A 25507-nucleotide genomic window follows, 5' to 3' on the forward strand; every position below is an offset into this window, starting at 1 on the left:
TAAAAAAGAGCCAAGGTAACAGTGAAAGCTGCAAGGTCTCTTGAGGCCTAAACTTAGAACTTACACAGCATTCATTCCACCAAGCTTAACTGGTCCAAGCAAATCATACAGTTAGCCCAGATTAAAGGGGTGAGGAAACAGACTGTGTCTTAGGGAAGGAAATGGCAAAGTCATATTGCATTGGGATAGTATGTGACATTTAAAACTTAAAATACCAAGTATTAGCAAGGCTGTGAAGCAAAGTACTCTGTATTTGGATTGAATCACCATGATCTATGTGAAGAATCTCGGCTGTGAGAGAGCTCAAAACAGTTCTTAGCAGTTCTTAACAAGTTCCAGTCATGTAGTCAAGTCACATGTATATAACCAGTTATACCAGTTGTAAACAGTCAGTAAATAAAATAACCCTAGGAGTCACCAGGGGAAGTTCAGATTTAAATAGCACAACAGAAATACCAATGCCTTTATCTGGGCCAACAGTGAAAAACCAGACATCCAGATAGATAGACAGAGCTTTTCCAATCCAGCTGTAAATCAACTCTTTTCCATAATGTGAAATTCTAAAATAGGCAAAACTACAGTGACAAAAAGCAGATCAGTGATTACCTGGAACCAGGGATTAGGGAAAGGAATTAAGTGCAAAGGAGCACAAGAAAACATTTTAGGAGATGGAATTGTTTTCTATATTTTTATGGTGATGATGGTTATACTATTATAAGGAATTATCAAACACATTTAAATGGTACATTTAGTACTGATAAATTATACTCTGTGTAAATAATAACAAAAAAAGAAATTTTTTTTAAGTATCATGCTACATTTAATCTTTGGGACTAAACATTTAATATTTTATTGCTAAGAATCATTCATATTGTTATGTGTCACTGTAGTTCACTTGTTTCGAAACCAGTATAATATTCCACTGTGTGAACATTCCAGTTTATTTGTCCACTCTCTTGCTCATGGTATTTGGGTTTGCTTTTGTGACCAGGGCTGCTACGAAAACATTCTTGTATGTATCTCCTGATGTACATGTAAGAGTTTCTCTTGGATTTATCCCTAATATTGGAATAAGTGAGTTGTAGGTAAACGTTCAATTATAGGAGATAAACTATTTTCCAAAGCAGATCTCTGCTTTTCTTATCTGCGTCTCTCTGTCCCCAAATAGACTTCGACCCCAAGTGCAGGAGATGCTATCCCCTTGAATTATCACTGCTTAGCATTTAATTAGCACCAGACTGGCTACCCAGGAGGCCAAGGGAAGAAACCCAGGCACCTAAGGCCTCCAAGCCTCAGCAAGTACTGAATGTTGAGTAAACAGCAGGCAGGAACCAAACAGCACACATGGAAGCTAATTAGAGTCCTACTTCCTGGAGCTCCATCTTCCTAGCTTTACTTGATTCTGAGTCTGAAAGATCTTTCAGGGCCCTCAGTTACGATGCAAATTCCAAGAAGGGAGAAGGCTTAACCTCATCTAAAATCCTTCTCAGCTGACACCTCTAATACCCAAACAAGGATTAGCAGGAAAGGCTTAAAGAACAAAAGGAGAGACAGAAAGAGGAAGAGAAGGGTTAAGGAAAGTAGGAAGAATCCTCTTCCATGCAAGAATCAGTTTTTCAGAAAAAAAATTTAATAAAAAAAGTAGTATCTGCAAGTGACCATAAGCAATTTTTAATATCCCTACCTTTAAAGAACTGCCTTCTTTTGCTAAAGTTACAAAAACAACACAACTAACAGTCAGGCATTACATGATGTAATATTGCTCCAAACACACACTGTGTGAGGTGAGAGCCTGTGATGCTGGGAGAATAGCTCTGAGGGATTTGGGGTTAGCCAGAGAACTAGCACCAGAGCTCAGTCGTGGACCAGGAACAACAACAGCAAAAAAAACCTGAAGATAACAAAATAAGACATTAGGCAATTCCTAGGTGCTCAGAGAGCTGCCATTCTGAAGAATGAAGGGGCCTCATTTTCTCCCACAGTCCCAAGCATACATCCCCAGCAGTTCCCTGGCCACCTGTCATACAGGAGCTCAAGGAATACTTACTAGAGGAGTGAACAAGGGAAGAAACACACAAGAGAGTATCACAGCCTGAGGCAGAAGCAGCTTCCCAGCCAGATTTGGGCAACAGTGCTGTTGATAGTAGGAGGATGCCTGAATTATTCGGCTCTGGAGAGCCTTCTTGATGTTAAGTAAGCAGATTATAATGCACTGGCTTAACATTTTCAGTTACTTGTTCCTGAAATCAGATCATGGGCCATATGGAGAAACTTGGCAGGCTTGTGTAGGTACTTCAACTGCTCAAGACTTATCATGCAAAACTCATCTCAAGTGTGAGAGGGGTTCTGTAACCAGAGGCCTATAACCAGGCTGAGGTCCTGGACTCTGGGTACCTGAGAGCTAGTGCTCAGTAGCAGCACCTGGTACAAGAGGTACTAACAAAACTTGGACTGACATGAGACCCCCCCAACTTTAGCCCCAGCTCGATGGAGCTTCAACAATTTTATTGGCTAAATGCTTCTTCCCAAGTTTACAACATACTGGTTCCTCCTCCGAAACCCCTAATGGGGCAGGAACCTTTAGTACAGGCTCAAAGATGGGGCGTAGGGATTGGAAGTGGGTTGTAATAAGTGAGTTAGAAACCTGCTGATGCTCCACAATTGGACAGCAGGACAGAAAAACTCCTCCTTCCTACTGCTGAAAACCATCTATAGAAAGACTTGAATGGGATGGAGATTTACCACTGGTCTCCACAAGAGTACACCCAGTCTTCCTACACCAGGACTTCAGGAACAGGGCGATGCTAAGTCATTCTACACATTTTGCAAAAGTACATAGGCCCAAAATTGGCCATGAGGTTTGGGATTACCAGCTCCCCAACCTGGCAGGATGGGAAGAAAGAAAACGTGTTCATGAAAAGCTTTCGGAAGTGAGTCAAGTCTTCCACCTGAACCTTGATGCTGTATTGATTGTCCAGGAGCTCGATGGCGCCTTGCACCACATACTCATTCTGTAAATGTGAAAGTGAGCAGGTAGAATAGACAATGTGGCCTCCTGGTTTGGTGGCAAGGAGTCCAGCCCTGTAAAAAGAGAGAGAGAGAGTGGCAGTGACTAATGAGCTTTCCAGAAGCAGAAGGGCAACAGAAGATGGAAGGATGGGGAGCCAGCTGTGGGATGGGTGACTGTGTTAGCCTCTGTGTGCCTTCCACAATGACATTATCTGAAAAGCTGTTCTCAAAGCAGAGAGTAACCTAACCTTACTCCATGGGCTCTCCTCCAAAAGCTGTCTTCAAACAGTCACCTGATCTTTGACTCCAGTTATAGACCAAACTCTGATACTGGCTATGAACCAAGTTCTTATCCCAGCTGTACAGAGCCTTGACCTCAGTACATATTTCAAAATTGTGTTAATCATTGACATGGGGTTAGGGGTTAGCCTGGAGGTAAAAGTCAATCTGTGCAGTCCATCCTGCTATGTATTTCTACCACATAGAGTTTTTATGTCCCAGAGGAAGACCATCCTGTGATGCTTGTCTCCTTCAGGCAGATTCCCAAACAGAAAACCCTTCTATGGGTGATGGTCTTGGCAACAGCTTCCAGCACCCCAGACTCCCAGATCACTCTTTCCCAAAGCTCCGGGTTTTTGTAAATCTGTTACTCACGCAAGAAGCTGCACCTGCAACACAGGCAACATCTGCCGCTCCTTCTTCCTCGAACGCTGGAAGATGCTGTTTTCCTCCTCATGAAGGGAGTGGCGATCTGTGGTACAGGGCACATCCACTAGCACCTGCCCAGGAGTGTAAAAGGGCGAGAATTAGAGCTCCTTACAGGCTCCTCTTCCTTAGGTCAGGGCTAGTTTAGTCCCTTGACCTGGAGGATTCAGCAGAGTGCTCCCCTGGCCCATCCCCCAACTGCAGAGTATCTGACAAAGCTTCTCACTTTAACCTGGTGGACAACTCTGAAATAAAGAGTGGGGAAATAGTACATCTAGGTATACTTATGGCTGGTCAAAAAACCAAAACCAACATATAAATAATTGTAATTAAATAATTGATATCAACCTAAAAAGAAGTCTTCCGTGTTTCAGAGCTCTGTCCTTAACTCTGTCCCTAGCTATTTGAATAAAAACATCCAACTTACAGATGATATAATGCCCAAAGGGTACCTAATACACTGAGTAACAGGATCAGGATTCAAAATTATCTTATTCTAAAACAATGTCATATTCAACATGGAAAAGTTTTAAAGTGAGAGATGCAAAGTCATTCACTTATTGGGGAATTCTCCAGCGGTCCAGTGGTTAGGACTCCCCACTTTCTCTGCTCAGGGCCTGGGTTTGATCCCCAGTCAGGGAACCAAGACCCCACAAGTCACACAGCACAGCCAAAAATAAACAAAGTCATGCATTTATTTATTAAAAGCCTACTCTGATGGGCAGCAAAACAAAACAAAAAGAGCCCCTGACCTCCCCCCAAAAACTAGTCCTATATTTACATTTCAAAAAAGTAAAAATCATCTATGGAAAAGATCTGTAAATTTTCAGTTAAGCAGAAATTCCATGTAAATTAGTAATGACCCAGAGTTCAATATTCTGATGCATTCTTTGGCTACATGAATTGATATAGCACACACAGAGTAAGATAAATGATTACCTTGTACTCTGGTCAGGTCATATCTCAAGAAATGTGATGGGACTAGCGTTTAGAAAAAGAGATGTTAATTAAATAAGAATGCTCAGAGAAGGGATAGGAAAGCTCAGAGAAGGGTCACTGGGATGTTTAGAAACCACATGACAATACCCTCTGTTTCCTGAAACCCTTGTAATACAAAATACCTAAAAAGGATAGATAAAATAATTTTAAAAAGTCAATATTTTTAAATGCATAGCTCAAAGAAAATTAGAGAAATCCGTAGAAGCCAAAGAAAAACCAGGAGTACAAATCCAAGGAGGCATTCCAGAGCTGAAGCTGATGGCTTCTTTTTTTTTTTTCCAATTTGAAGTATAGTTGACCTATGACGTTGTGTTAGTTTCTGGTATACAGCAAAGAGATTCAGTAAAAAAACCAAACAAACACATATATATTATTTTTCAGATTCTTTTCTATTATAAGATATTGAATATAGTTCCCTGTGCTATGCAGTAGGACCTTGTTCCTTTTTCTTTTGGCTGTGCTGTGTGGCTTGTGGGCACTCAGTTCCCTGACCAGGGATTCAACCCAGGCCACAGCAGTGAAAGCCCGGAATTCTAACTGTTAGGCCACCAGGGAACTCCCAGGACCCTGTTTATCTATTCCACATACAGTAGTTTGCATCCACTAATCCAAAACCCCTAACTTATCCCATCCCTCTTTCTCCTTTGGTAACCATAACTTTGTTTTCTATTCCTGTGAATCTGTTTCCATCTTGTAAATAAGCTCATTTGTATCTTTTTTTTAAGATTCTACTTACAAGTGATTTGTGTTTCTCTGAGTTACTTCACTTAGTATGATAATCTCTAGATTCATCCATGTTGCTGCAAATGGCACTATTTCATTCTTTTTTATGGCTGAGGCATATTCCATTTAATATATGTATCACATCATCTTTATCCACTCATCTGTCAATAGACATTTAGGTTGCTTCCAAGTCTTCGCTCTTGTAAATAATGCTGCTAATTATAGTTTTGTCTGGACATATGTCCAGGAGTGGGATAGCTGGATCCCATGGCAACTCTACTTTTAGTTTTTTAAGGAACCTCCATACTGTTTTCTATAATGGCTGCACCAATTTATATTCCCACCAACCATGTAAGAAGGTTCTCTTCTCCACAACCTCTCCAGCATTTATTATTTGTAGACAATTTTTTTTTTTAATCTTTTTGGCCATGCCACACAGCATGTGGGATCTTAGTTCCCTGATCAGGGATCAAATCTGCACTCCGTGCATTGGCAGCATGGAGTCTTAACCACTGGACCACCAGGAAAGTCTCAATTATTTGTAGACTTTTTGATAATGGCCATTCTGACCAGTGTGAAGTCACACTGTATTTTTGATTTGCATTTTCTAAAAATTAGCAATGTTGAGCATTTTTTCACATGCCCGTTGGCAGGATTAAAAAGACTGTGTGGATCATAATAAACTGTGGAAAATTCTGAAAGAGATGGGAATACCAGACCACCTGACCTGCCTCTTGAGAAATCTGTATGCAGGTCAGGAAGCAACAGTTAGAACTGGACAGGGAACAACAGACTGGTTCCAAATAGGAAAAGGAGTACGTCAAGGCTGTATATTGTCACCCTGCTAATTTAACTTATATGCAGCGTACATCATGAGAAACGCTGGACTGGATGAAGCACAAGCTGGAATCAAGATTGCTGGGAGAAATATCAATAACCTCAGATATGCAGATGACACCACCCTTATGGCAGAAAGTGAAAAGGAACTAAAAAGCCTCTTGATGAAAGTGAAAGTGGAGAGTAAAAAAGTTGGCTTAAAGCTCAACATTCAGAAAACGAAGATCATGGCATCCGGTCCTATCACTTCATGGGAAATAGATGGGGAAACAGTAGAAACAGTGTCAGACTTAATTTTTTGGGCTCCAAAATCACTGCAGATGGTGACTGCAGCCATGAAATTAAAAGACGCTTACTCCTGGGAAGGAAAGTTATGACCAACCTAGATAGCATATTCAAAAGCAGAGACATTACTTTGCCAACAAAGGTCTGTCTAGTCAAGGCTATGGTTTTTCCTGTGGTCATGTATGGATGTGAGAGTTGGACTGTGAAGAAGACTGAGCACTGATGAATCGATGTTTTTGAAGTGTGGTGTTGGAGAAGACTCTTGAGAGTCCCTTGGACTGCAAGGAGATCCAACCAGTCCATTCTGAAGGAGATCAGCCCTGGGATTTCTTTGGAAGGAATGATGCTAAAGCTGAAACTCCAGTACTTTGGCCACCTCATGCAAAGAGTTGACTCATTGGAAAAGACTCTGATGCTGGGAGGGATTGGGGGCAGGAGGAGAAGGGGACGACAGAGGATGAGATGGCTGGATGGCATCACTGACTCAATGGATGTGAGTCTGAGTGAACTCCAGGAGTTGGTGATGGACAGGGAAGCCTGGCGTGCTGCGATTCATGGGGTCACAAAGAGTCGGACACGACTGAGCAACTGAACTGAACTGAACTGAACTGAACTGAATGTAGAATTAAAATATAAACCTTCCTAAATAAAAAAAAAATTTAAGAGATTACACAGTGAAAGAAACAGTAAGTAAAACAAACTCAGTAAATACTTTGACAGAGCCAAAACCAAATATATCAGGGACATTAATTGTTTTGAAAGAGAAAAATTTTCAGATTGGTTCAAAAAGCAAAACCCAATTCTAGGGAGTATATGAGAGACATATCTAAAGGGTAGTTATTTAATAAGGCTAAATATAAAGAGATTGGAAAAGGTATAAATGCGGCATATATAAAAGGGAAGCTGTTAAGTGGGAAGACAGGTAGGTCTATCTTGCCATGAAAATAAGGAGCTCTGGCACTCCAGCTGATGGCCAGGTAGAGCTGGGGTAGAAACGAAATTACCAAGAGTGTATGGAGTCCTGAGATAGTATTCTTCTTTGAATCTGAAGTGCTTAACACTTGCCTAACACAGTATGTGGTACACAACTATTTGTTCAATGAATAAATTAACAAAGACATCTTCAGGACATTAAAGCTGTTTTCAAACATCTGAAATGCTTCAGACAAACATCTGAAATGTTTGTCTGAAATGTTCCATTTCACATGAAATGGGAGGCAGCGCATTGTTACAGAAGGCATAGCTAGAATTAATGAATGGAAATAATAAAAATAAAAGGGACTGTGATGATGACAATATTATTAAATGCTTTCTATATGCCAGGAGCATTCTACATGCATTCTATTTAATCTCCACCTATGGGATAGGCATTAATATTATCCTTACTTTACAGAGGAAGAAACTGAAGTTTAAACTGAAAGGTTAACTTCTCTGGCTGGTAAGTGATGGAGCCAGGATTCCAAACCAAGCAGTCTGACTCTAGAATCCTTGAACTCAGCCATATACCATAAAATCTAGAGATTTTAATTCAGTAAGAGAAAGAATTTTTCTAATAGCAGAGGTGTTCAACACAAAACCTGAGTGAGCCCCTGTCACCAAAAGTATGCAAACACAAGCTGAATAATGATGATGGCTACTACCTGTTTAATCTTCATAGCCAGTTGATGTACTGAGCACTTTCCCTGGATATGCTCATTATTAATCCTCATAATAATCATTTTCTATTTTATAAACAAAGAGGCTGAAGTTCACGGAGATCAAGCAGCTGTCTCAAAGTCAATAAGTGGCACCTCTGTGATACAAAAACAAGTTAGGTCGACAGCAGAGGTCATGCTCCCTCTACTCTGCTGCCTGTATGCCAAAAAGGTTGAATAGGGGATTCCTACACAGATGGGAAGCAGGTCTCTCAAGCTATCCAAGATTCTATAAGCCTTGGTCTTTCTTTCCATGTCTTAGAGTGGCTGAGGCAAGATGGTAAGAACTGAACAGAAGGGAAAAATGCGTCAGATGACAACACAGAGGCAATAGCTGTATACATATATTTTATATTTTTAGAAGTATATATTTTAAATAAATAATTTTAGAATGTGCCGATTAGAAAATACAGGGAACTCTCCTCCACTGTTAGTGGGAATGTAAATTGGTGCAGCCACTATGGAGGATAGTATAGAGGTTCATCAAAAAACTAAAAACAGAACTACTCTGTGTGTGTGTGTGTGTACTCAGTCGCATCCGACTCTTTGTGACCCCATGGATTGTAGCCTGCCAGGCTCCACTATCCATGAGATTTTCCAGGCTAGAATACTGGAGTGGGTTGCCATTTCCTTCTCCAGGGGAACTTCCCGACCCAGGGATTGAACCCACCTCTCCTGTATCTCCGACACTGGCAGGCAGATTATTTACCACTGAGCCACCTGGGAAGCAGAACTACCATATGACCCAGCAATCCCATTCCTGGGCATATAACCAGAGAAAACCATAATTCAAAAGACACATGCATCCCAATATTCATTTAGCACTATTTACAATAGGCAAGACACTGAAGCAACCTAAATGTCTATCAACGAAGGAATAAAGATGTTGTACATATATACTGTTATTGTTGTTTAATTGCTAAGTCATGTCAGATTCTCTTGCAACCCCATGGACTATGGCCTGCCAGGCTCCTCTGTCCATGGGATTTCCCAGACAACACTACTGGAGTGGGTTGCCATTTCCTTCTCCAGGGGATCTTCCCTACCCAGGGATCAAACCCTCCTCTCCTGCAGTGGCAGGCAGATTCTTTACTACTGAGCCACCTGGGAAGCCTACAGGAAAACTAGAGTGGGTTGCCATGCCCTTCTCCAGGGGAATCTTCCCATATATATATTCATACAATGGAACATCATTCAGCCATAAAAAGGAACAAAACTGTGCCATTTGCAGAGGCAAGGATAGACCTAGAGACTGTCATATAGAGTGTCGTAAGTCAGAAAGAGAAAAACAAATAAAATATCACTTACATGTAGAATCTAGAAAAATTATATGGATGAACTTACCTGCAAAGCAGAGAGACACAGGTGCAGAGAATAAACTTACGGATACCAAGGAGGGAAGGGAAAGTGAAAGTGAAAGTTGCTCAGTCATGTCTGACTCTTTGCAACCCCATATACAGTCCATGGAATTCTCTAGGCTAGAATACTGGAGTGGGTAGCCTTTCCCTTCTCCAGGAGGTCTTCCCAACCTAAGAAAAGAACTGAGGTCTCCCGCATTGCAGGCAGACTCTTTACCAGCTGAGCCACAAGGGATGCCCAAGAATACTGAAGTGGGTAGCCTATCCTTTCTCCAGTGGATCTTCCCGACCCAGGATTCGAACTGGGGTCTCCTGCATTGCAGGCAGATTCTTTACCAACTGACTATCAGGGAGGCCCAGGAGGGAAGAGGGGGTGGGATAAACTGGGAGACTGGGATTGACATATATATACTACTATGTATAAAACACATAACTAATAAGAACCTGCTGTAGAGCACATGAAACTCTACTTAATGGTATGTGGTGACCTAAATGGGAAGGAAATCTAAAAAAAGAGGGGATACATACAACTGATTCACCATGCTATAATTGATTCACCATGCTATAAAGCAGAAGCTAACACAATACTGTAAAGCAACTATACTCTAATAAAAATAAGAATTTAAAAAATAATAAATAAAAGAAAATATAAATAACTTAAAGATGTAAAATGACTTTCCGCAAAAACCAAAAAGTTGGATAACTCCAATGGTGGCAGGATATGAGGAAATAGTGCCCTTATTCATTACCAGTAGAAGTGAAACTGATTTAGCCTTCACAGGGAGTGATTCAGTAACCTCTGTCAATATCCTAAGTACATATAAACTGTTATCCAGCAATCATACTCCAAAAACAAAACCAAAAGTTTGACTTCAGGGCATATTATTAACTAAAAAAAAATACAAAGTTCAGAATAGTAAGCATGATACACTACCATTCCTATTATTTTTTATATACACATTTATATTTGTATATACACAAAGAAAATATTTTAAGGGGATACAGAAGAAAATACAGACAATATGTAGGGAGAGGAAATAGACAGCTGTGAGACAGGATTAAGAAGAAAACACACTTTTCTCCAGATACCATATTGAGCCTTCTGCATTTTACATCATGTACTGTATAAATATTCAAAACTAAATAAAATGAGCTTAATCATACTTACTTTAATGAGGGTTACTGTGCAGCCAAGTGAGTAGTGAAATAAAATAAGCCTAATTAATTTTTTTCCAGCCAGACAGGTTCAAACTCTTTTTGTTCCCTCTAATCAAGATAGCAGGCAGTCATCTAAGCTGAACTGACAGTTCTGCAGATGGCTGTTTTCATCACATCACCTAAGGAGAGAGTTGGCCAGGTCCACAATCAGCCCTACATCTTCCAATACATATGGCTAGATCCTACCCGATCAGGGCCTAGCACCAGGAGGGAATGCCAGGTTTGGCTAGCTGGATGTCCCAGGTAAGGAATCACTCACCCGGTCATAGGTGTCCCCCTCCAATTCTCCCCATTTCCTGCCATCCCATGATGTGACTCGAACTCGATTCTTATCCCTGACATCTTGAGGCACATAGCTGTGAAGGACCCTCTGTAGCCTGCTCGTTCGTGACGTGGAGAGATCATTGGCAGCGAGATTGCCTGTGGGAGTATAAATTTTAGGATTGTTTTTTTCTACCTCTGTAAAAAAACGCCCTTGGACTCTTAACAGGAATTGCACTGCATCTATAAACATTCTGGGTAGTAGGAACATCTTATGCCTGCAGGTATAAAGAAACTTCAGAGGCCATTGCACAACAAAGCATCCCACCAGCAACGGTGCCGATGGAGAGTCAGACAAATTCTCAGGCACAGCCAATCAACGCAGACCCCCAAGGCAGGGGCAAGTGGAGGAGAAACATTTATTATATGCAAAGCACAGTACTAGACACTCTGGAGTGGGGGCTGCAAAGGCAAACACCAACTTAGTCCAGAAAGGTTATATAAATAAACAAAGCAGACTAGGCTAAAACATTTATTTCTTTAAAAAATATGCTCTCTCACCTTTCTTGAAATATACATTTCTCTTCATCTTTGGTAGATACTACATATTATTTACCCGCAATTTAAATTCTACTCTTATTCCTTAGTATGGGCTTCCCCAGCGGCTCAGCTGTAAAGAATCCACCTGCAATCCAGGACACGTAGAGACATGGGTTCAATCCTTGGGTCAGGAAGATCCCTTGGAGAAAAAAATGGCAACCTACTTCAGTATTCTGGCCTCGAAAATTCCATGGACAGAGGAGCCTGAAGGGCTATAGTCCATGAGGAAAAAAAGAGTCAGACATGACTGAGCAACTAAACAACAATTCCTTAGTTTCAGAACTCCAATTTTATTTGAGAGAGAGGGGAGCAATATCCCCCAAAAGACTACATTTCCCAGCCTCCTTTTACAACTAAGTAAAACTATAAGACTAAGTTCTGGTCAGTGAGTTGTAGGCAGAATTACTGTGTGGGACTTCTGGTAAGATGTTTAAAAGAAGCTGATACAGGGCTTCCCTTGTGGCTCAGTGGTAAAGAATCCACCTGCCATGCAGGAGACATGGGTTTAATCCCTGGTCCAGGAAGATCCCACATGCCATGGAGAAGCTAAGCCCCAGCTCCACAACTACTGAACCTATGCTCTAGAGTCCAGAAGCCGCAACTACTAATACCACAGGTTGCACCTACTGACGCTTGTGTGCCCTAGAGCCCGTGCTGTGCAACAGGAGAAGCCACCGCAATGAGAAGCCCACGTACCACAACTGGACAGTAGCCCCTGCTCATTGCAATTAGAGAAAAGCCCACGCAGCAACAAAGACCCAGCACAGCCAAAAATAAATAAAAATTATATATAAAAAACACAAGCTGATACAGGGACTTTCCTGGTGATCCAGTAGTTAGGATTCTACCCGCCAATGCAGGGGACACGGGTTTGATCCCTCATCTGAGAGGATTCCACATGCCAAGGGGCAACTAAGCCCATGTGCCACAATTACCGAAGCTCATACGCCCCAGAGCCTGTGCTCAACGAGAGAAGCCACTGCAGTAAGAAGCCCGTGCACCACAACTAGGGAGTAGCCCCCTGCTTGTGGCAATGAGAGAAAACCCACCAAGCAACAAAGACCCAGTACAGTCAAAATTAAATTTAAAAAATTAAAAATAAATAAATAAAAAGAAGCTGATACAATCAGGAGATGTGCCCCTTTTGTCCAGACTTTTCTTCCTGCCTGGAATTTGAATGTAATGATTGGAATTCCAGTAGTCAAGCAGTCATGTTGGAGGCATGAGGCAATCCTGAGGATGGAAGACAGCAATAAAATAGGTTGCAAAAAGAAAGAAGAAACCCTGATAACTGTGGAGCCTCCATGCCAGTCCTGGACTGCCTATATTCCAGCTCTCATACGTAAGAGAAGAATAAACATTTCTTCTTTAAGTCAGTTAGTTGAGTTTTCTATTGTATACAACCAAGCCTAAACCTGAATGATTCACCATCTACCTTTCACTTTCCCTTCTGTGATAGACACGAGTTTGAGAAATATTTCACTTCACTCTTGGCTCTAAGAAAAATATTACTGTGAGCTTAATAATAAATGGCAATTGATACCTGGCCTCGGAGTCAAGGAATGAAAGAGAGCAGTGGGTACTGTGGTGAAGAACTAGAGAGTACATACTTTTATCTAGTGAGTGAACCACTTTAGTCTCCCCACAAAGAAATATGTCCTAATTTTTGAGGGCACTCAAAGAAGTCAAAATTGGATTCTCTGCTCAAGAAGAATTTGCAGCAGGATATCAATTGAGAAGAGAAAATCTGGGTTCCAGTTCTGGGCCTATCTCTAACTCCTTTAGAAAAGCAACTCTAAATTACTTCTTTGGCCCTTCTTCCTCTTCTGAGTTCTAGTTCCTCCTCATCCAAGAAACTCCACCTTATCCATTCCCCCTTCTGATGAATTTTCACAGCAGTCAGTCAGATCAGCATAGCCCAGCCTAGGGTGATTGGACCCATTAAGCCATATCAACATTTCTTCATTCCCTCTGGACTTCCAGAATGTGGAAATCAAATGTAGTACCTCTCTGAATCACCTGTAGGGCCTACCTTGAGGCTGGAAGCTAATTCAAACTGTGCAAGTTGGCTGATAAGAACTGGAAAAGAAGGGTCCAGGCCCAATAAAAAAGGCTATGGCAAGAGAAGCCTGGCTGAGCTCCAGGATCAGTGTCACAGCCATCTCCTCCCTTCTGGCTTCCCTGGTGGTCCAGTGGTTAAGAATGTGCCTGCCAACGCAGGGGTCATGGGGTGAAGATTCCAATGCCACGGGGCAACTATGCCCGTGTACCATAACTACTGAGCCCATGAACCCAAGAGCCTATGCTCTGTGACCAGAAAAGTCACGGCAACGAAAATCTTGAGCACAGCAGCTAGACAGTAGACCCCAACTGCCACAACTGGAAAAAGTCCATGCACAGCAACAAAGACCCAGCACAGCCAAGAAATGAATGAATGAATAAATAAAAATCACAGCCTCCTTGTGAATCTTTCTCAAGATAAAAGTACTGTTTATATTAAGGCAGGATGTCAGCAAATGGATGGCTGAAATGAACATTTACAATGAACAAGGCCCAGGCTGAGCTATACTACTGAGTAAGTCTTAGACCTGTCCTCAAGGAACTCCTTATCTTGGGGAGAAAGAACATGTACACCCATTATCCTCTGATGCAAGGCTAATGTACTGTTTCAAGGGTGATGCCCAGAGTGTGAGAGCACAGGAGACAGAGGACACACTTCGCAGCTGGCCAGCAGAGATCATGAGAGAAGACTTCCTGGAGATGGCACACTTGAGCTGAGGCTTGAGAGTTAAGAGGGTGATAGGATGGGGCTATTCCACAGAGAATCTGTAACATGAGCAAAGGTAGAGCCTTATTCAGGCAACAAAGAGTAGCAGGATATGGCTGAAGCACATAAAGCCTGGGGAATAATGACATATTAAAGCTCTAAAGGACTGCTGTGGCCAGATCTTATCATTTTAGCTGTCAGGCTAAGAAAATGGAACTTATAGACAAAGGGAAAAGATGCAGAGGGGTGAAAAGTGTCATGTGGTAGATTAATCAGGGCTTTGCTTTAATCTGCTTTCAAAGACCTTGCTCTGCTTGGCAGTCTTCCTTGGCCACCTGACAGAGAAAGAGAGGAAGTCACTGCAAACAGAAAAAACAAACCAGCTTAGCAAGTACTCCCCTACCTCTGACCTGGACCAGAGAGCTCATCATATTCAATGAGCCCCTGACTGGGGGAGGGAGGGGAGGGGAGCCCTCCCTGCTCAAGACACAGCCCTCTAACTTACGGCAACAGCCAGTCTGAAGCAATGCTAGTGTCTTCCCCCCAGGGGCTGCACACAGGTCAAGCACGGTGTCACCAGGTTGCAGGCCAAGGGCTAGGACAGGCAGCAAGGATGCAGCATCCATCAGGTAGTAGTCCATGAGACCCAGGCTGCCAAGCCTAGAAGAGAAGAGACCACCTTAGAATGAAAGGCCAAGTCAGGAGACCCACTGGAAGCCAAGGTCTCAAGTCCATACCCTCAGGGATTACTGAGCTCTATGCAGCAAAAACTCATTTCTCCAACCCACCCTCAGTTGTGTACTCACTCACTCATTCATCTACATAGCAGCCAGCCTTTTAAAACAGAAATCAACTCACCCAATTCCAGCCACACTACTCATCTTGCTATTCCTTAATTAAGCTACGCATACTCCTGTTTTGTAGTTGTTCTGCTTTCTGCACGCAGCATATTTCCTCCAAACATACCTCATTTGCTTCCTCACTTCTTTCAGGTCCTCCGCGAAAGTTACCTCACCAAAAAAGCACTGGTATGCCCTAACCACTCTATCTGAAAATAGCAGCCCCTAATAGTTGGGGAAACAGTGTCAGACTTTATTTTTGGGGGCTCCAAAATCACTGCAGATGATGACTGCAGCCATGAAATTAAAAGACGCTTACTCCTTGGAAGGAAAGTTATGACCAACCTAGACAGCATATTCAAAAGCAGAGATATTACTTTGCCAACAAAGGTCTGTCTAGTCAAGGCTATGGTTTTTCCTGTGGTCATGTATGGATGTGAGAGTTGGACTGTGAAGAAAGCTGAGTGCTGAAGAACTGATGCTTTTGAACTGTGGTGTTGGAAAAGACTCTTGAGAGTCCCTTGGACTGCAAGGAGATCCAACCAGTCCATCCTAAAGGAGATCAGCCCTGGGTGTTCTTTGGAAGGAATGATGCTAAAGCTGAAACTCCAATACTTTGGCCACCTCATGCAAAGAGTTGACTCACTGGAAAAGACCCTGATCCTGGGAGGGATTGGGGGCAGGGGGAAAAGGGGACAACAGAGGATGAGATGGCTGGATGGCATCACCGACTCGATGGATGTGAGTTTGAGTGAACTCCGGGAGTTGGTGTTGGACAGAGAGGCCTGGCATGCTGTGATTCATGGGGTCGCAGAGTCGGACACGACTGAGCGACTGAACTGAACTCCCATCTATCTTTAAAGTATTTATTATTCACTTTGTAAGTATAGGGGTGTGTGTGTGTGTGTGTGTGTGTGTGTGTGTGTGTGTATTTTTCTCCTTCTCTCTCTCCGTATTAGAGTGAAGGTAGAGACTTCGTCTTGTTTTGTTCATTATAACATCTCCAACACCTGAAACAGTGAATGGCGTGTGGTAGGAACTCAGTTTTATTAGGTTACATATTGAGATACAAAGTTCTTTCTGGGTTCAGAAAAGAATGCCATCCATTGTGCCTGTCAGAGTTAAAATTATCTGACTTAAGTTTGGACGAAGCAATGGACTTTCATTAGGTTAAAAAAAGGGAGTCGGGTGGGGAAGAGGTGCATTCTAAGCAGAAGAAAACAAAAAAACCAAAGGCACAGAACCAAACTCATAGCTTCTTTCAGACACGGTGAGAAATGTGGTGTGTAGATATACAAGGAGATCCAACTGGTCCATCCTAAAGGAGATCAGTCCTGGGTGTTCATTGGAAGGACTGGGGTTGAAGCTGAAACTCCAATACTTCGGCCACCTGATGCGAAGAGCTGACTCACTGGAAAAGACCCTGATGCTGGGAAAGATTGAGGGCAGGAGGAGAAGAGGACGACAGAGGATGAGATGGTTAGATGGCATCACCAACTCAATGGACATGAACTTGGGTAAACTCCGGGAGTTGGTGATGGACAGGGAGGCCTGGCGTGCTGCGGTTCACGGGGTCGCAAAGAATTGGACACGACTGAGCGACTGAACTGAACTGAGAAATACAAGGTACATGAGATTGAAGTTGGAAAGCAAATAGAGGCCAAGGTTGTAACAGATATTAAGTTTGGACTATAACCTGTAGGCAGTTACCAAAGTTTTTTAAAGAAAATCACACGATCGGCTAGTGAGAGTTTTAGAAAGCTAGGTAGGCTAGAAAGAACAAATTAGAAACAGAGACACCAGTGAGAAGGCTGTTAGGAGAGTCCAAGTGAGAGCTAATGACACACAGATAGAGGCAGCAATCATTAGGGTAGAGGGGATGACAACAACATGATAGTCACAGAAGGACTCCTCACCCACAGTTGTCATAAGGGCAACTGCGGTGCAGTCATTCAGCCTGAGACACAGTTCAGCATGGACAGCCTTTGGGGACAGTCTCAAGGAGACAGAAAACTTGGTCCTTGCTGCCCTGACAGGAAAGCTCTGGGAGAAAGATGTGACAACACACGAGACAGTACCACTAAGGATCAGCTACAAGAGCTACAATCCTTTCACACTTGAATTGTCTGTGAAACTGTGTGTCTTGTACCTCACAAAGGAGAAAGACAAGAAATCAGAGAAAAATATAGAATTGCTATCATAGCTGTACTGGCTCACAAAACCCATTCTTATCAAGTTCCTTCCTTTTATTAATTTATTTTAATTCCTTTCTTTAAGAAGCATTACTCAACCTTTTTTTTGGGGGGGGGGTGGTTCATAGTTTTAAGAATCGGTTAAAAGCTACAATATCTGTTTTCAAAAAAAAGGCACAGTATACTTATGGCTGATTCACATTGTTGTATGACAGCAACCAACACAACATCGTAAAGCGATTATCCTGCAATTAAAATTTTAAAAAGAAAAGCAAAAAAACTTTTCAATTTCAGGAGGTTCCTGGACTCCATGAATACATTTTTGAACTTCCCAGAAGTTAAGATCCCCTTGATTTACAGGGAATCCATCAAGACAAGAAGGAAAAAATTCAAATACAGAGATCTGCTTTCCCCCTGTTCTCAGAGTGTCCTCAGGCAACTTAGAAAACAACATGGTCTTACTCCATGGATCTGCCTAAAGCCAGGGCCTTCAAATCGGCCTCTAACCCTGCTCCAATCTATGCCCTCCTCACTGTGACTAAAACAATTTCCTGAAACACAACTTTGATGGCAATAACATCAATAGTAAGAGATACTATGTATAAGTGTTATATTGCAGGGACTATACTTGGTTTTTAATACACATCATTTGATTTAATTCTTACCACAACCCTATGAGGCAGGAGAACTCAGATTCTAGAGCCAGACTACCTGGATCTCAAATGCAGCCCACCTGCTCATCAGTTGTGTGACCTTCAGCAAATCAGTCAACTTCTCTGTACCTCAGTTTCCTCATCTGTAATGAGTATGTACCAGATAGGATTAGTGTGAGGATGAAATAATTAACAGAAGTCAAATGCTTATTACAGTATCTGGCACATAGTGAGCTATACTTGTCAGCTATTACTATCATTACTTTCCAAGTTATCTTCCTGATAAGGAAACCAAGGCTCAGGTATCCAATGCCACATGTCTTATTTTTTTTTTTGGTTGCACTTCGTGGCATGAGAAACTTCTCCAACCAGGGATCCAAGGATCAACATGGTGGCCCCTGCAATGCAAGCTTGGAGCCTTAACAATTGGACCAACAGCGAAGCCCTGTATATCTAATATCAGTAAGTGGTGAAGACAGGATTCAAACCTAGGTTTTCTTAACTCCAAAGCCCATGCTTATAATCACTCTATGTTATTCCTTTCCTCTGCTCTGAACCCCTCTTTAGTGGTTCTCTAGAACACATATTGGCCATTTACAGCAATAAATAATAAAAGGCACACGGTATAAAGCTACCCAGCTCTGGTAGCTGGGTCATTTATAAGCAACCATTTATAAGCAACCAGTCATTTATAAGCAACCACCAAGAAACTCCCCTTTCCCCAACCTGCAAGCTCCTGGAATTCAAGATTCCCATACATGGCTTCCCATGTACTTTTCCAGCCTCATCTCTTACTTCTCTTAAGCATACAGCCTTCCTTCAAACCAGCCGCTAAGACTACTGCAAAGACTCCTAATTTACAATCCCATTTCTGCCTTGCCTCTCTCCAACCTATTTTCCACACAGCAGCCAGAATGATATTTTTAAAATTCAAAGCTGATTACATCATTCTCCAGCTTAAAACCTTTATGGCTGGGACTTCCCTGGTGGCCAGTGGTTAAGACTCTGTACTTCCACTGCAGGGGGCACGAGTTCAATCTCTGGTCAAGGAACTAAGATCCCAGATGCCAAATAAAAACAACAACAAAACAAACAAACAAAAAACCCTTTCATGCCTCTCTCTTCCTTTTAGAGAAAAAGTCCATAATCCCATATAGCCTGTAAAACCTTCCTTATTTGGTTCAGATGGTAAAGAACCTGCCTGCAAGGTGGGAGACCTGGCTTTGATCCCTGGGTTGGCAAGATCCCACTCCAGTATTCTTGCTTGGAGACTCCCCATGGATAGAGGAACCTGGCAACCTACAGTCACTGGGGTCGCAAAGAGCCGGACATGACTGAACGACTAAGCAGAGCACAGACTTCTTCTGTAGCCTCACACTCCCATCCCCAACCCCATGCCACCTATTAATTCCTATTCATTTTCAGGTCTTAGCTTAAATTTCACTTCCTCAGCACTAGATCTTCTAACTATAAGACTTCATGGAAAAAAAAAAAAGACTTCATGGCATCTTGTACTTTTCTTCTGTAGCACTTATCACAACCATAAATAGTCAACAGTTATCTCCCTCACTACACTGCAAGTTCCATGGTGACTTGTGCAATTTAGCGTGCCTGGCATTTGGTAGACAATATTTGCTGAATGAAAGAAACACTCCTTCAAATATCAACTCCCACATCCTACAACTACCACTGAGCTCTCCTTTTCTCAATTTCTAAAACACAATTTAGCATTACAGAATCTTTTTTCATTCAAATTCATATACATCTGAGCATTGGATAAGATGTCTGGAAGGTCTCCTTTCTTTTCCCCAGTCTAGTACTAACTTTGTGTTCCTAAGCAAGCCCTATTTCCTAGACAAGGCCCACTTCTTTGGTATCATGAGGTTACCTGTCCTACTCTCTCTGATGGGGGCAAAATAAGAAAGCAATTGTAAATAACACATTTTAACTAGAGAGGGTGCAGTAAGTGCTCATATAAGAAGTGTAAGTTTTTTTCCTTTCTTAGGCAGTAGCACAGACCAGGCTCAAAGTGAAGGTACTTTGACCCCTCAAAGTGCAGGGGTCAGACTGCCTCGGTCTAAATACTAGCTATACCACTTACTACCTAAAGGACCTACAGAAGTAAGAACCTTAACTTCTCTGCACCTCAGTTTCCTCAAAGATGAAAGAAAAACAGTAATATTACCCACCTCAGAGGACTGCTGACAGAACAAAAGGAGGTAAGGCCCAACATGTATAAGCACTTAGTAAATATTAGCAATATTAGGATTCCTATTAAACAGGACAAGAGCTGCATCTCTTCCTGTATACTTCTGGCAGACACTCAGCACAGCCCCAGCCTCGATCCAGATCCTACCTGGCAGGAGGGAAACGGCTGACATCCCCTCTGGTGAAAGTAAAACAACGAAGATTTGGACTGCAAGCCCAGGACGCAGGGGATGGAGCAGCAGTTTGGCTATTCTCAGGCTCTGGTTCCCTGTGGAAGACAGCTTCATTCACAAAGTCCCTGGCCTTCAGCTGCTCCAGCTCAGCACTCACACGATCCCCAGCAGCGAAGTTATTCACCAGTGCACCATACTTCTGCTCTGAGAGGAGACTGACCCGGATTGATGGCCAGAGATCTCCAAATTGCACACTGTAGGTCATGTCAAAATTCTGCAGAGCCAGTCGAGTAGCAGGAAATTTGGGCTCTGTGGAAGCCTGGAAGAAAGAGAACAGGCCTGTAAGTCTTCTAGGCCTCACTATCCCATTACTGCCTGAGCCCACCACCACCTTAGAGTGCTGGGGCAAACATGGGTCCAGCTAAGTGCCCACTCCTGCCTTTGCATCGTGCCTCTGCCTGCCAGAGCAAAAGCGTATGAGAAAAGTAGTGGGAAACCGGCCTTTCTAACTCCATGTTGTGAAAGTAAACTTTAGCTCTCACAATAGCATGTGGGGTTCACCAAAAATGAGGGCATTCCTTGAGACCTAGGAGAGGACTCTTGAGTAGAGTCTATAGAACGTTGGTAGCAACTATAGAGGCCCTGGGCAAAGAACAGATTTAAAGATGGGAGACATTTTTTTTCTTTCTGAACAGTCCTTCCATTTTCTAAAGCACTTTCACATCTCCTAGATTAGATGAGCACCACAAGAGACAGTGCAGTGGGATACAAAAAATATCAACCTTCTACATTTGGTGGAGAGGTGAGGGTAACTTACCTAAAGGTCATGCAGTGACTGACACCACAATGTTCAGTATCACAGGGCTGAGGGTCATCTGGGGAAAGTCCCCAGATTCCAGGAAGGTGGGATGAGAAGAGCTCACAGAAACCTTGAAGTGTGAATCAAAGTGGGGACTTACAGAACGACTGCTACGGGGGCCGCAGAGAGGGGCGTGAGTCAGGCTTGAAGAGTACAGAAATAGGTCGAAAGAGGAAAAAGATCTCAGCTGAGGAGTCCACAAGTTGGCCCTGGATGCCACAGCTGGAATATACTTACTATGGCTGGCAGCCCTGTTACCGTCTATGAGTTTTGTGTTGGCTTAGATTTTTGGGTTGCTTGGAACTCCTTCTCTGCCCTCATTTCTTGTTACGGCGGGGGCTCTTGCTGCGACCCTGACCTCTGCTACGGTGGGGACTCTTGCTCCGCCCCGGACTTTTGCCACAGTGGGGACGAGTCTTGCTCCGGCTCCTGCTGTGGCCCTGCCTTCTGCTACGGTGAGGACTCTTGCTTGGGCTCCGACTTCTGTTACGAAGGGCACTCTTGATTGGGCCCTGACTTTTGCTAGGTCTGGTACTTTCACTCTGGCACTGATCTTCAAAACGTAGAGGACTCTCTCTCCGGTTTTTATTTGTGCTTTCTTGGGTACTATTGCTCCCACTCCGACTTCTGCTAAGATGGAAAGTCTTTCTTTGAGTCCAAGTTGTGCTAGGGCAATGGGCACTCTCACTCTGGCTCCCACTTGCGCTTTGGTGGATGTTCTTGCTGTCACTACTTTGGCATTCACTAATAACCAAAAGTGAACTACAGCTGGCACTAGTGCTACAGCTGGAACTCTTGGTTGAAGGCACAGGACAGCTGTAGGGAATCTGGGAGGACTCCTTGTGGGAGTCTCGAGAAGCCATGGAGTAGACGTGGAGGCCACATGGCATAGCATCAAGGTGACCCCGGGCTCTGGGGGCAATGGGTAAATTTTGGGGGTCAAAGGGTGTTCTCAAAGGGATAAAAGAATAGATGTGGGTAGAACAAGGAGGCACCACAGGCTGGCGATGAGGTTGGAGTGGGCCCCGGGGAGTGCCGTAAGTGCCACCAGGGGGCACCACAGGCTGGTTATGACACTGAAGGGGACCTGTGCATTGATTGAGGGGACCAGAGAGTAGGCCGGGATCGAGAGTGGGGGTAACCATGGAATATACATGGGTACTACAGGGGGGTCCTCGGGGGCTGGTCTGAGCATAACTACTGGGTAAGATAGGATCACAAGGAAGGCGAAGGGGAAGGGAAGCAGGGATAACTGTTTTGAGGGTTCTAGGAACCACAGCAGGTGCAGTAGTCCCTTGGGGAAGTTCTTTGGGGCAGGAATTTGAGCAAGTTGTGATGGTTGTCACCATACAAGAAGGACCAGAGACGCCAGAAGGGCGGGAGGGAGGTGGAGGAGAGGAGCTGGGCTTGGGGGCGCTGAGCTGGTCAGGACTGTGCTCGGTGACCAGGGAGTGACATCTGTGGGGAGAATGTGGTTGTTTTACCTCTGAGGATTTGGGAGACTTTGCTTGGGGACAAATGGGCACAGGGAGAGGGGATTCCTTACAGCTTCTGCAGGGGGGTGACTGGGGTGGATTCATAAACTGGTTGCCTGGAGGTGAAGGGAAGAAGGCAGAACAAGGACAGTGGGAGGACAGGGGAAGAGGTGGTTCCTGGGGACAGGTGGGACCAGAAATCATAGCACCTGGGGTTATTCGGAGGTAAGAGCTCCCACCAGTCTCCCAGGAATAAATGGACTCAAAGCAAGACTTACTGGAATCCTGTAACTGGGGGTTGCCAGTACTCCCAGGGGATAGGTGGATGGCATAGTAAGGGTTCCCAGGGGCAGGTATGTGGGCCTCTGGGGGAAGATGGGAATAGTGATAAGAGCCCTCCTGAGGTGAGCTGGGACAACTAGATGTGCCTGGTTGGGAGGAAAGTGGGGAGCCACAATAATTTCTCCCAAAAGTCGGGTCAAGCTGTGGTTTAGGTTCATGAGAGTCTGGACGCTTAACATGGCCATGGTAAAAGTTGTCAGTGGGTGGGGAAGATGCTGAGGAAAGAGGAGGATCATTGTAACTTCTCCCTGAGGACCAGGAAGAAAGCAGAGTAGAGGTCATGGGCCCAGTATCCAAAATCCTCTGAGGAGGTGGAGAAATTATAGGTCTAGTTTCCATGTGCCGATGGGCAAGGGGAGGTGAAATTACAAGCCCAGTTCCCAAGGACCTGTGAGTAAGAGGCGGTGAAATCACGGGGCCAGTTTCCAAAGGCACATGAGTAAGGGGTGGGGAGGTCACCGGGTTGGCTACCAGGGCTGGAGGGTATCCACCATAGTAATAGAGGTAACTGTGCTGGTCTATGTAAGGGCCTCGGGGACAGGGACGTGGTGTTCTCGGAGGGCTGATCCAGCTGCAATGAGGGCTCCGCTGACGGGCAGGAGGTGATCCCACAAGGCGGAACCGCTCAACACAAGGACTTGGAGGGGACGAACCCGACAGGATAGGCTCCCGGCAGGAGGGCCTTCCTAGGTGTGGAGAACTGGGTTCAAAACATCCCCCTGGGCGCGGAAGAGCCTGCGGGGTTGGGGAGGAGGGCGGTGGCGGCCGGGAAAGAATCGGTCGGGGCAGGGAGGAGGGCTGGCCGGTTAGGGAAGAAATTTCAGGGCTACAAGTGAGGCCAGAGAAAGGGGCTCTGGACAAGTGGGGAGAGCCCATAAGGTGGGAGGAGTCGCTGAACCTTTTGCCTGGTTTGGGGGAAAGGTCTGGAGGTGGTCGCTATAACCTTTCCTGGGAGCCAGAGGCAGCTCGAGGGTGAGGAATGGGGTTGAATCCTCTCCCGGAGGGCAGCAGAAACCCGGGAGGGAAAGGTAAGTCACTACGTCACTTTCCTAGCGGAGAGGACGGCGGGGCAGGAAGGTCTAGGAGGAAAGGAAGAGAAGAAGTCATGGGGGGAGGGGGAAGGGGAGGTAGGGTGGGAAAAAAGGGGAGGGAGGGGGAAAGGGAGGAAGGGAAGTGGAAAGGTTAGTGGGGGTCCAGGGGAAGGTAACCAAGTGCCGGAAACAAGAGGCGTGACAGAACTGAAAAAATGAGGGCGGAGGTGATGACGTAACTTAGAGGGGCGGAGTCTGGAGTCCGCAGACCTAACTAGAGGGGCAGCCGAAGACTTGTGACGAAATAAAAAGGCGGCGAGAGGCGAAGACTACAGAGGTGAGAAGGCACCTAGTCACGCCGCCTGAAGGGTGGGGGAAAGGTGACCCAAAGCGTTCCAGCGGCGCTGGAGTAGCGAACGAACTGAGGGTGCGAGATGTGACAGGGCTGGATAAGTTTCCCGAGGGGCGGCGGTAAAAGGCTGCCGTCACTGGACCTTACCCATTTCTTCTTATGTCGTTGTCTCCGCGGGACCGTCGCGAAGTCCGCACGCTTCAGCATGTCCCGAACACCTCTCACTACCAGCGCAGCCATGTCGTCGTGCGCCGCTTTGTAATTCCGACCGGAACCTCAAAAGCAGACGCTCAGGTTCCGGAGAGGTGGTGTGCCCCACTGTGGACGAAAAGGGGAGAGCGTTACGGCTGACTCTCTTGGGGCTCCGCCCTCCGATACGACGCGAGTGCAAACCCCGCCCAGCTAGGGATCTTTTGTTGTTCTTGCTGTTGTTGTTTTTAGTCGCTCAGTCATGTTCGACTCTTTGCGACCCTCTAAACTGTAGCCCTTGACGTACTCCTTTTCCTATTTGGAACCAGTCTGTTGTTCCATGTCCAGTTCTAACTGTTGCTTCCTGACCTGCATACAGGTTTCTCAAGAGGCAGGTCAAGTGGTCTGGCATGCCCATCTCTTTCAGAATTTTCCACAGTTTATTGTGATCCACACAGTAAAAGGCTTTGGCATGGTCAATAAAGCAGAAATAGATGTTTTTCTGGAACTCTCTTGCTTTTTCCATAATCCAGCAGATGTTGGCAATTTGATCTCTGGTTCCTCTGCCTTTTCTAAAACCAGCTTGAACATCTGGAAGTTCACGGTTCACGTATTGCTGAAGCCTGGCTTGAGAATTTTGAGCATTACTCTACTAGCGTGTGAGATGAGTACAATTAAGACTCCGAGCTGCCAATGCAGGGGATATGTGTTTGATGCCTGGTTTCGGAACTAACATTC

At 44.3% G+C, this 25507-nt stretch overlaps 1 protein-coding gene across 1 annotated transcript; it reads right to left on the reverse strand.

The window, feature by feature from the left end:
- Positions 1-912: 912 nt before the first annotated feature.
- On the reverse strand, positions 913-25063 carry NSUN4 (NOP2/Sun RNA methyltransferase family member 4). Its single transcript, XM_027537381.1, has 6 exons — positions 24728-25063; positions 20497-20840; positions 14962-15116; positions 11088-11248; positions 3664-3788; positions 913-3081 (listed from the first exon to the last, which is right to left on the reverse strand). Exons 1-6 carry the CDS (start codon positions 24818-24820, stop codon positions 2805-2807), a joined length of 1155 nt encoding a protein of 384 aa, XP_027393182.1. The 5' UTR covers positions 24821-25063; the 3' UTR covers positions 913-2804.
- Between the last annotated feature and the right edge of the window lie 444 nt (positions 25064-25507).

The sequence above is a fragment of the Bos indicus x Bos taurus genome, chromosome 3, assembly GCF_003369695.1.
Source record: "Bos indicus x Bos taurus breed Angus x Brahman F1 hybrid chromosome 3, Bos_hybrid_MaternalHap_v2.0, whole genome shotgun sequence".
In the NCBI taxonomy this organism is placed as follows: Eukaryota; Metazoa; Chordata; class Mammalia; order Artiodactyla; family Bovidae; genus Bos; species Bos indicus x Bos taurus.